The following is a 12,207-nucleotide window of genomic DNA, read 5'->3' as shown; positions in this document are numbered from 1 at the left end:
AAAGAGGACCAAGCCTAAGGTTGGTCCCGTCCTGGATGAACGATGCCTGGGGGTATAAATTAAAAGAGGACCAAGCCTCAGGCTGGTCCCACCTCGGACGAACGATGTCCGGGGGTATAAATTAAAAGAGGACCAAGCCTCAGGCTGGTCCCGTCCCGGACGAACGATGTCCAGGGGTATAAATTAAAAGAGGACCAAGCCTCAGGCTGGTCCCGCCCCGGACGAACGATGTCCGGGGGTATAAATTAAAAGAGGACCAAGCCTAAGGCTGGTCCCGTCCTGGATGAACGATGTCCGGGGGTATAAATTAAAAGAGGACCAAGCCTCAGGCTGGTCCCACCTCGGACGAACGATGTCTGGGGGTATAAATTAAAAGAGGACCAAGCCTCAAGCTGGTCCCGCCCCGGACGAACGATGTCCGGGGGTATAAATTAAAAGAGGACCAAGCCTCAGGTTGGTCCCGCCCCAAACAAACGATGTCTGGGGGTATAAATTAAAAGAGGACCAAGCCTCAGGCTGGTCCCGCCCCAGACAAACGATGTCCGAGGGTATAAATTAAAAGAGTACCAAGCCTCAGGTTGGTCCCGCCCTGGACGAACGATGTCCGAGGGTATAAATTAAAAGAGGACCAAGCCTCAGGCTAGTCCCGCCTCGGATGAACGACGTCCGGGGGTATAATAAAAAGAGGACCAAGGATCAGGCTGGTCCCGCCCCGGACGAACGATGTTCGGGGCTATAAATTAAAAGAGGACCAAGCCTCAGGCTGGTCCCGCCCCAGACGAACGATGTCTGGGGGCATAATAAAAAAGAGGACCAAGCCTCAGACTGGTCCCGCCCCGGACGAAAAATGTCCGGGGGTATAATAAAATAGGACCAAGCCTCAGGCTGGTCCCACCCCGGACGAACGATGTCCGGGGGTAAAATAAAAAAGAGGACCAAGCCTCAGGCTTGTCCCGCCCCGAACAGACGATGTCCGAGAGACAAAAGCATCTGGTATGCCCCAAGGCAAGGCCATAGCTCGCGACTGGTAGAGTGAGGAAACTAAGTTTCACAGTAAACTATTCGAACCTCGTTGGCCCAGGCCATCGAGTTTTCGAAGTTGAAGATTGGACGGGTAGGCCGTTGGGCCCTTGTAACGCCCCAACTCCAGGGACCGCTACAGTGCACATTGCAAACAGTGCTAAACTCGCTAATCGAGTCGTTTGGCCATAAACGTGTAACTAAGTGTGATTAGCAGTTTAGGGGTTAAAAACTTTGGTTAAGATATAACGTTTCACTAGAACGTTTACTGTATACATTGGGATCCCAAAAATATAATTTCAGAGTTTATTACAAGAAAGTGTTTACAACAGGCCGTTCTAAGCGGCAAAACAGGGTTCAGCCCTAGTTCCACTTTCAAACCTCGCCCAAGTATTGGTCGAGCAGCTGCATATGTACACTTCATCACCTAAGCTCTCCAACTCAAGGATGGCCCAACTTCCTCTTGCCTTTACCTGCACCACAAAGCACCTGTGAGTCGAAGCCTAGCAAGAAAACTCATATGCTCATAAACAGTCATATCATGATATCAAATCATATCTGGCATGCCTAGCAATCATAGCTCTACTCAGCATGCAGATGGATTCAAATAGATGCTGGGGTATCCAGGACAAGAAGTCCTGGCCTTCTGATTGGAGGACTATCAAGTCAATCCTAATCAGATGAGTGTCATAACACTAGAGGTTCCGATAAACCATGCTGAGTGACCAACAAGCAAGTCACTAAGGGCCTCTGTGCCCAAGCCATGCATATGATGATCAAAATGATCATACAGAGCTCATAGCTTTGATCAGACGAGTGAATATCACTTGAGGTTCTAGTAAACCATACTGAGTGACTGACAACCAAGTCACCAGGGGCCTGTAACGACCCAAAATCGCTAATAAGGCTTAAGGGCCTTGATTAGTGTGTCTGGAGGGCATAATGGACTTTATGTTTGATTTTAATGAGTAAAATGCATGATTATGATTTAAAGCATGTTATATGACTATTTGACTATTTGAGATGCATGACTATGTGTATTAGTATGCATGTAGGCCCAGATTGTGTTAGAAGGGCATAATTGTAATTTTGGCCATTTTGGGCATAACTGTATTGTTATGTGATGATTGTTGAGACCACAGTGGTACGTGGATGTATCTGTGATTTGTGACTCGAGACGATCCCAGAGAGCAGATTAGCGGAAAGTCATGGCGGAAATTTATACCTGGCTCGGGGCGAGCCTAGGGGTATAAACAGGAAATTTAGAGAATATATTGAGGTTAATTTTGATAATGAGGAATACATATTTGGTGATTTATCAAGTATTGGAAAGCAACGGGAAAATATTAGAGACACTTGAGGATTAGCGGGAATTGGGTAAAATGACTAAAATGGCCCTACTTGGACAAAAGGGTTTAGAATTAATAGGGAGGGCATTTTGGTCAATTGGATTTTAGAGATTGATTTATGAGGCTTTATATAGTGAGTGGTATTGTTAGAGAGTGTGATAAATCTGAAAGAAAAGAAAGAAAAAGGAAGAAAAGAAAAGAGAGAAAACAGAGGGTTTTCCTAAAAGGATCGGTTTGTGCATTCTTGCACCATTTCTCTCCATTTTTTTCTTGGGGCAAAGCTCAGTGGAGAGCTAGGATAGGCTGAGCATCAAGGATCTTAAAGTTAGACTTGAAGATTTGGCAAGGATTAGCAAGAACACATCAACTTTTTAGGTAAGTTTTTAGAAATTTCAGTTTTAAGGGTTTGGCTGGTTTGAGCTGTGTTTTGAGCTGAGTTGATGGGAATTTTAGGGAATTTCTGGGCAAGCTTTGAGGAAGATCAAGCTATGGAGGTCTAGGAAATGAATCAAGGTCGAAATTTGCATTAACGGTATGAATTCTAAGCCTTTAATTTTGTGGTTTGACTGAATTTCTAGGTTTAGGGTTGATCATGGTAAATTTTGAGCTTTGGGATGAATGTGCTTGGGTTTTGAGGATTTGGAATGCTTGGGATGAGTGGAGAGTGTTTATAAGCTTGATTTTTGAGTTTGGTAAAGAGTTGGGGAAGTTTGGGTTGAGTTTGGCTCAAAGAAATTGCAGAAAAAGAAGTTGGGGTTTGCATGCCTGCAACTAGCACTACAACACTAGTCTTTGGGCGCTGTAGCGCTAGGCCCTGTTTCTGGGGTGGTGCTGATTCTGCTTGTAGCGCTATAGCGCTCTCTTTTGAGCACTATAGCGCTACCCTGTGCCCAGAAAGGGGTTTTTGGGCTATTTGTGAGGGATTTTGACCTAGGGTTTGGGGTTCGATTCCGCCATCTTGTTTTGTGGATCTATGACTTCCCGGGGGGCTCGGGATTGGTCCCGAGGCTAGGTTTTCGGACTTGGGGTTCGGTGTTGACTTTGACCTATGGCTGTGTTTAGGTGTGCGCTAAGGCTTGAGTGGGATCGTGCTCAAGGAGTCAGGTGATGAAAGCTATCAATTTGACAGGTAAGAAAACTATAGCACCCGTAAGACAGGGCATGGGCCCATGGTGTGATTGCAGGGCACGACCCTATATTGCATGCTGAGATGATTGCAGGGCATGGCCCTATATTGCATTACGTGTTAGGATGCAGACTTAATTGAATTGATATATGTTTGAATATTATTTGAGTTAGACTATTTATGATTATAGTAGAATGAGAACGGCAATGGAGCCGAGAACGGCGAAAGGCCGAGAACGGCAGTGGGGCCGGAAGTACCACTTAGTACGTGAAGTGCTTGTGGTCAGGGTGGGACCCCATGGATACACGTGATATCCTTACGGTGAGGACCGAGACCCCGGGCTTTAGTAAGGCCTCTGGGACGGCATGGCCGTGTTTGTTTAGTCTAATGGAATACTTGTTTATCTGTGGATTATCTGATATGTTAACTGTATAAATCGCATATGTTATGTACTGTATGAGTTTTCTTGCTGGGCTTCGGCTCACGGGTGCTCTGCGTTGCAGGTAAGGGCAAAGATTGAGTCAACCAACCATGAGTACGGAGAGCATGAAGCGACGCGTACATGTTTGGCCTGCCCGACTGCTTTGGTTGGGGGTTTATTTGAGAAATGGCTGTAATAACCTGTGATTTTAATAACGGACCCACTGTAAACTTATTTTAAGTTGTAAATAGTTTTCAACCCTTATTTTGGGATCCCAAATGTTAAATACTAGAAGTTTTCAATGAAACAACGCATTTGTAAAGATTACAGCCTTAACTTTTGCTTAGTCACACTTTTGTTTTAAAAACCTCGGTTAGCGAGTTCATTGCAAATTGTTTTGTCTTAAAACTCACTTGGTAACGGCTCTAAGGAAGTAGGGCGTTACAGGGCCCAGTGCCCATTTCCCGTAATGGCTCTACATGGCTAGCCCTTGGCTAGATAAATGCTTGTTTATATTCATCGAACTTGAGGTCGGTCCTACATTAATGCTCTTTGAGTCATTCAATGCAGAGGGTTGATTAGGTCCAATCGACATAACTTTCACTACACACTAGGGTTGTCATGACTAGTGAGTTAGCACAATGTGACCAGTGCCCAGTACCACTGCCGAACCTGACTAGTGAGTCACGGCTTCACAGTTGATACTAACACCTTTGCCAATTCTGACTAGTGAGTCAGCCCTGTGTGACCAATGCCCAGTACCACTGCCGAACCTGACTAGTGAGTCACAGCTTCACAGTTGATACCAGCACCTTTGCCAGATTTGACTAATTAGTCAGCGCGTGACCAGTGCCCAGCACCACTGCCGAACCTGACTAGTGAGTCACGGCTTCACAGTGGTACTAGCACCTTTGCCAAACCTGACTAATTAGTCAGTGCCATGCACAAGTAAGCAATGCTATCAATGTGTATCATATGCCAATTATCCAAGAACAGGGCATTCAACATGCTTACTAAACAGTTGCTGGCATAATTACGATCATGCACAAACACAGAGACACAAGCTCTGACCAATCTCATATTCATCATTCATGGCATGCCCTAATCACATGTTTCTCGTGCATCACATGCATCACACTTAACCATCCAGCACGCCTCAGTAATAATCATATGCAAATGGGCAAGATTGCCAAGCATTCATTATGCTATTAATGTTTACATTTAAACATCCAACATGCATCAATCATAGCCACGCATGTCACATATGGGGTGCAGTTTTCTTACCTTGGGTTCGAGTGAGAATTAATAAAAGAAACGACCTTTGAGAACGATCAGCTTTTAGTCCTTTAGCGGTCACCTAGTCATAACCAAACATATAGGATACCATTAATAAAAATGACCAACATAGGTCCTCAAACCAATATCTATCCTCCGGGACACCAATCCCCACTTAACCGGGTACTAGGATCAACCCCGAGGCCTATGGCAAGCATCCCTAAGTCAAAAACCCCATTTTGGCCAAATCTGCCTTGATGGGCCGCGGCTCACCATAGCTCTGATCATTGTTTGTCTTTTATGTTTTTATCTTTTGTATTGGGCTTCCGATAGAGAAGCCAGTGGTATTTATATCTTTGTTGGGCCTGAGTCAGCCCGGCCCAAGCCGAGTGCTCCTGTGAGCCTATAAATACAGGTAACAGAGCACCGGAGAAGGGATCTCTTCTTGGCTTGTATACAGTTACTCTGCTAAAAAAGAGAGAGAAACTCCATTGTTATAGACTTTTCAAGCTCTAATACAACTGTCTCGTGGACTAAGGCTCATTAACGCCCCAACCACGTAAAAATCTTGTTTATATCTCCTAAATCCCTTATCATTAATCTCGCTTAATTTTTATTAATATAGTTTCCGAAAATCTCGGTAAACAGATACTTAACGATGAGTACTAACGGTTGCACCAAAATTGTAGATTTATGTATTATTACCGCAAAAAAAAAATATTGGGTATTAAGTGTAACTTTTGAAAGAAAAAAATTGAGTATTATCACTACCAATATCCCGAATAAATACATTATATATAAGTGTCGTATGTGTACAAATAATATGACTGTGTAACTATTTAAGAAATTATAATATCATTTATCTTCTTTCAAGAAAAAATAAGTTTCTTCTATAATCATTGATGTTTACTATCTTAAATAGGGTAGTTTGTGATCTAAAAGATTATCAAATTATTATATTTTACAAAAAAATCATAAATAATATTTTAGTTTAATTTTTCTTTTAATATTTTTATGTTATTCGTTTATTATATAATAATATTTATTGATTTAAAATTTATATGACAATCATACAAAATTAATAAAAATAATTAATATATTTTCTAAATAAAATTAAGCATATGTATATTGTATGTTGCTTGCCGTTAGTATATTAAGTTAAGATATTTTGTGTCGCTTGTTAAATTATAATAAATAGAGCTAGCACCTTAAAGGTGAGGCATTAAACTTTGCAAAAAAAATATATTATTGTCAATAAATTTTTATATTACCACAATCTAATTAAGATAATTGTATTTTTCATATATTATGGAGCAATTAGTCAATCAATTAGCTCTCCAATTTTTATCTACCATAAATTATTATCTAAAATTCAACTCTTTTTTTTTTTTGCAAAAAATTCAACTTTCCTTATCAAAAGAATTAAATCACATAAAAAATGCGGCCGTCTTGAGAGAGCGCGTGTCCTCCTCGGCATCTTCGTCTGTTTGATACAGAATTAATTACAATGTTCTCACATGACACATGGGAAATGCAATAATCCTACCCAATATTATGCTGTACATACGTAGAAATGTATTTTTATTATATTTATTAATTTAAGCCCACCACTCTCCGCGCACTCTTCTTTTATTTATTTATCAATTATTACGCTTGTTCCATTTGAATTTTAAACTCTTTATTACCGCTTATCTCTCTCATTCTTTGGTTCTCTGGTAGATTCCTGCGACTTCTGGTGGATTTGTCATCTAAAGGGTTAGTTTTTGGATCTGGGATTTCCATTCTTCCCCTTTTGTTATTGTGTTTAGATTCTTTGTTGTGTTGTTCTCTCCATGTTTTTGCTCTAATCCTGATAATTTCCGATGCTTGTTTTGAGCCTCAAAATGGGTTTTGTTTTGTTATCTCCATTCTTGATCTGTTAGGAAGAAAAAATGATAGCAGATTTTGATATGTGGGAAATTTATTTATGTTTATATTTAAGATTGCCATAAAGTTTCTTTCTTTATCTTATTCTTGATATGTTGAGGTTAAAGGCACTTTTCTTCTGGTTTCAGTTTGCCCGTTTTCTAAATTCTTTTGCACATATATGCATATTTGTCTTCGTTCTCAATATGGTAACGTTTGAGTCTTTGAATTAAGGCTTTCGTGAATTTTTGGTCCTTTTTTAACTGACATACAATTCAATTTTAATCAGGGGAACAATGGCAGAGCCAAAACCACATACCCCTTTGCTCCAACCATCTTCAATCCGTAACCTCCCAGACTTTAAGAAATCTATCAAACTGAAATATGTGAAGCTTGGCTACCATTACCTTATTACTCATGGAATGTACCTCTTCCTTTCCCCTCTTGTGGTGGTAATTGCCGCTCAGATGTCCACTTTTTCTCTACAAGATCTTTATGATATCTGGGAGAATCTTCAATTTAACCTGATTTCAGTGATTATCTGCTCGACCCTGCTAGTTTTTCTTTGCACCCTTTATTTTGTTACCCGGCCTCGGCCTGTTTATCTTGTCAACTTCTCCTGCTACAAGCCGGATGAATCCAGGAAATGCACAAAGAAGATTTTCATGGATCACTCTCGGTTGGCCGGTACATTCACAGATCAGAGTTTGGATTTCCAGCGTAAGATCCTTGAGAGATCAGGTCTTGGGGATTCGACTTACCTTCCTGAGGCTGTGCTCAATATTCCTCCAAACCCCTCAATGGAAGAAGCTAGGAAAGAAGCTGAAGCTGTGATGTTTGGTGCAATTGATGAGCTGTTTGCTAAGACTGCTGTGAAACCTAAAGATATCGGAATCTTGGTGGTGAATTGCAGTCTGTTTAATCCAACTCCATCTCTTTCAGCAATGGTTGTCAACCACTACAAGCTTAGAGGGAATATAACTAGCTATAATTTAGGTGGGATGGGTTGCAGTGCAGGTCTTCTCTCCATTGATCTTGCTAAAGATCTTCTTCAGGTCCATCCTAACTCTTATGCTTTGGTTATCAGCATGGAGAACATTACATTGAACTGGTACTTTGGTAATGATCGATCAAAGCTTGTTTCGAATTGCTTATTTCGGATGGGAGGTGCAGCTATACTGCTTTCTAACAAAAGGTCTGACAGAAGAAGATCAAAATACCAGTTGGTACATACTGTCCGCACCCACAAGGGTGCTGATGACAAGTGCTTTGCTTGTGTTACCCAAGAAGAAGACTCCAATGGGAAGGTTGGTGTTTCTTTATCAAAGGATCTCATGGCAGTGGCAGGTGATGCTTTGAAGACCAACATCACCACATTAGGACCTATTGTTTTGCCAATGTCCGAGCAGCTACTTTTCTTTGCTACTTTAGTTGGGAGGAAGCTTCTCAAGATGAAGATCAAACCTTATATCCCAGATTTTAAACTAGCTTTTGAGCACTTCTGTATTCATGCTGGAGGAAGAGCTGTTTTGGACGAATTAGAGAAGAACTTGCAGCTATCTGATTGGCATATGGAACCATCAAGGATGACGTTGTACCGATTCGGAAACACTTCAAGCAGCTCTCTTTGGTATGAATTGGCTTACACTGAAGCCAAGGGAAGGATCAAGAGAGGAGATAGAACATGGCAAATAGCTTTTGGATCAGGATTCAAGTGTAACAGTGCTGTATGGAAGGCTTTAAGGACAATAAATCCAGCAAAGGAAAAGAGCCCATGGATGGATGAAATTCATCAGTTCCCAGTAGAAGTTCCAAGGGTTTCAATTATATAAACTTCAGCAGAAATTGTTACATAATTGGTGGCATTCGCCTTCTATTTAGACGATATAAACTATCATTTTTTATTTGAGATGTTGAAAGGTTCTAATTGATTTTCTTAGTAGTGATGGTGGTCTGATGAGAGAGCAGGATGCTGTATTTTTTATTCATTTGGGTTGTGGGAATTGGTCTTGGGCTTTCACCATTAGGTCTACGGAGACCGTGTGTTTTTTTTTTGGCAGTGTAGTCTAGGGGACAACATTTGTGCAATTTAATTAGAACCATTAACGATTAATTATGTATGACGGGATTGGAAAGATCCAACTGACCAAGTATTTTATATAACAAAAGTTTCCAATCCTTTTGTTGTTTTGATATAGGTACGAATTGTTTTCTACAGTTATTCTAGCATGGATAACAAATTATATGAGATCCGCAAGTTATTAATATAATAAAAGTTAATAAAAGATTAGAAAAATTTATAATTGAAGACTACAATTAAATTGTAGAGGACAAGTCATTGCGTGCGATTTCTACAAAATCTAATACATATAGAAGATTAAGTCGATAACAAAGGAGACTCGGAACATGATCTCCCGTGGCTTTTCTAGCTGGAAACATGAAATGACACCATCACAAAAGAACCTGATTTCTAAAGTAAAAACTAAGTTAATTAAATAATCTCATATAACATCATCCACAATGAAATACCACTAACAACAAATTAAGCACGGCCATTATCCTGCTCAGAAAAGAACAGAACAACTGTGTTTTTCAGTTGTAGGAGGAAAAAGTCGCTTCCTGTTTGCGCCAAAAACCTATGGTAAGCTCAGTCCTTGGATGACTTGTTAATGAGCGACTTGTGGATGTGGGGGATCACTCCTCCACCAGCAATAGTTCCCTTGATCAGAGTATCAAGCTCCTCATCACCACGGATGGCAAGCTGAAGATGCCTTGGAGTGATACGCTTCACCTTGAGATCCTTGCTTGCATTTCCGGCCAACTCCAAAACCTCTGCAGTTAGATACTCCAAGATTGCAGCAGAGTAAACTGCCGCAGTAGCTCCAACTCTCCCGTTGGCTGTGGTTCTCAATTTCAGGAGACGGTGGATACGACCAACAGGGAACTGCAAATCACACATTGTTAAAAACGATTTAAAGCATTTTGACGTTCCATAAATTATCAATTTTTACTCATATGGTAGCCATCCAAATTGGAAATGATCAGGCAAGTATACAAACATTTCAAACAAGAGAAAAGATGATTACAACACAGTTAAAAACAAAATTTAAAGGGAGATATAAAAGATGGCAATTACTGTTTGGACTTGGGAACAAATGAAAATCAGTGAATTTGAAAATCTAGTGATGTTCAACGGTGTCTTAATAATTGCAATGCAACAGTTGGCAAATATGGACTACAGTGTTAGAAGAGAGAGAGAGGGGAGCAATAAGGCGCATGCAACAACACCAAACACATACAAGTTGAAAGTCAAACTCACTCACAAAATTACCGTTCAAATATAACATCATGGATACGAATCATGAAACAAAAGTCACAACAAAGGTCTCACTAAATTTATTCTTCAAGGGTGGCTCGGGTATTCAAATTAAAACACATAAAATTATTGAATTTTAGAAGGAATGATTATATGATACATTTTCTGATCATTACATAAAAAGTATAGGAGATCTTGAAATAGCAATAGCAATACAATATTGTTTAGAGCAAGCAAAAACAAATGGTGCAATTAGATATACCACGGCACAAAATCAGGTATAAGAAAAGGCTATTTCTTCATTAACCACAAAAAATAATTACACAATATAGTTCTATACTCTATATTGGAATAGAGTAAAGAACTTAAGACTAAAATCAGCCAGTACTGAATAATACTATTCTAACCCACAATTTAAACACTTCTTAATTAGGATTCAGACTAAATTTTGACAAAGCAAATTAAAAACATCCCAATTCCAATATCAACTACAGTAATTCTAATGTTACGAGAAAATAATAGAGAAATAAAGCAAACCAACAAGGCTGACAGTGACAACGAGTATCATACTGTCCCTACTCCCTATTGAGTCCAAGATCAAATAACTAAGATACAAACAATGGCAAAGGTAATGTGGTTAATTAGGAAGCAAGATCTTGCCTCTGTGCATAATATGCTTCGATTAATAAAAACGTTTTAATGTGTTGTGCTTTAAACTCGCAGATATAAACAAATATAATTTTACCTCTGACAAATATGATAAACAGATATTTAAATAAAAATCTTCAAATTTGATTAGAGGGAAAAAAGAAAAAAAAAAAAAAAAAGAGCCCAAGTAGTTCTTCTATTTTTCTTGTTATGTAATATATACTAAAGTGAAAAGGCAACAACAGAGGGCCCACCATTCTCAACAGAAACGAAAGCTATTCTCAAACAAGAAAAAAACCCAGAAAATTTCATTCTCTATAATCCACAAAACAAAAACAAAAACCCCAGAAAAAGAAAAACAAATCGGAACCCAGAAAGAAATCAAAGAGAGAAAATCAAAATAGGGAAACCTGAAGGCCGGCTCTAGAAGAACGAGAGATGGGTTTCTTCTTGTCTTTGTCCTTATCCTTGTTGGCGTTGTTGGCCGCAGAGGTCTTGCCCATAATCAGACCCTTGGCGCCTTTACCCGACATCTTTTGCCGCCAAAAACAAACTCAAAACTCTATAGATTTATGAGATTGTTCCCAAACACAATCACTCTTCGACCCAGTAACCAGACCTCTCTCGACTCTCGATAGAAAAATAGAGAGAAGAAAAAACCAAAGACGGTCGCGATGGTCGAGTCGAACTGGGCTTGGGACTATTTGCCTATTTATATGGTCCCTCTTGACCAAAATAACCCTCGTATCGTTTTTAATTTACTAATATGGTATTCCTTAACTATTTTTTTTAAATTGTTTTTATAACTGGAAAAGCTGGAGGTTTTAATTTATAAAAAAAAAAGAACTGATGTTTGGAGTCGTTGACTGACCGACCCCTTGAATTTCGTAACAAACAATATTTGATATGTATGCTATTAATATCTGAATTTCTGATAATTAAGTTTTCCATTGATCAAAATAAATTTTTAAAAGAATAATAATTAAGTAAAACCTCTATATTATAATACTCTGTATAAGAAAATTTTCTATTTTACTATAAAAAAAAATTAGTTGGTCAATTATAAATAAGAATAATTTCTAAAATATAATTAGTTATACATGTTTTAAGTTTTTCATTAAGAAAATATACATTTATATAGTAATAA

At 39.2% G+C, this 12,207-nt stretch overlaps 2 protein-coding genes across 2 annotated transcripts; one reads left to right on the top strand and one right to left on the bottom strand.

Moving 5' to 3' along the window:
* The first annotated feature begins 6,676 nt into the window (after positions 1–6,676).
* On the top strand, positions 6,677–9,274 carry LOC133796967 (3-ketoacyl-CoA synthase 11). The gene is made up of 2 exons (XM_062234687.1): positions 6,677–6,946; positions 7,386–9,274. The coding sequence occupies exon 2, from the start codon at positions 7,393–7,395 to the stop codon at positions 8,926–8,928; it is 1,536 nt and encodes a 511-aa protein (XP_062090671.1). The 5' UTR covers positions 6,677–6,946; positions 7,386–7,392; the 3' UTR covers positions 8,929–9,274.
* Positions 9,275–9,372: 98 nt separating this feature from the next.
* Positions 9,373–11,755, bottom strand: LOC133796968 (probable histone H2A variant 3). Its single transcript, XM_062234688.1, has 2 exons — positions 11,471–11,755; positions 9,373–10,040 (listed from the first exon to the last, which is right to left on the bottom strand). The coding sequence occupies exons 1-2, from the start codon at positions 11,591–11,593 to the stop codon at positions 9,744–9,746; spliced, it is 420 nt and encodes a 139-aa protein (XP_062090672.1). The 5' UTR covers positions 11,594–11,755; the 3' UTR covers positions 9,373–9,743.
* Between the last annotated feature and the right edge of the window lie 452 nt (positions 11,756–12,207).

This window comes from Humulus lupulus, chromosome 8, assembly GCF_963169125.1.
Source record: "Humulus lupulus chromosome 8, drHumLupu1.1, whole genome shotgun sequence".
NCBI lineage: Eukaryota > Viridiplantae > Streptophyta > Magnoliopsida > Rosales > Cannabaceae > Humulus > Humulus lupulus.
Note: the sequence above shows the minus strand (reverse complement) of the source record. Positions and strands in the feature narration are given on the sequence as shown.

Excerpts from the sequence above, each read along its gene's own strand:
- LOC133796967 (XM_062234687.1), top strand. The coding sequence starts at position 7,393 with ATGGCAGAGCCAAAACCACATACCCCTTTGCTCCAACCATCTTCAATC.
- LOC133796968 (XM_062234688.1), bottom strand. The coding sequence starts at position 11,593 with ATGTCGGGTAAAGGCGCCAAGGGTCTGATTATGGGCAAGACCTCTGCG. Across the intron at positions 10,041-11,470 it reads CTTCTAGAGCCGGCCTTCAG|TTCCCTGTTGGTCGTATCCA; the intron begins GTTTCCCTATTT and ends TGTGATTTGCAG.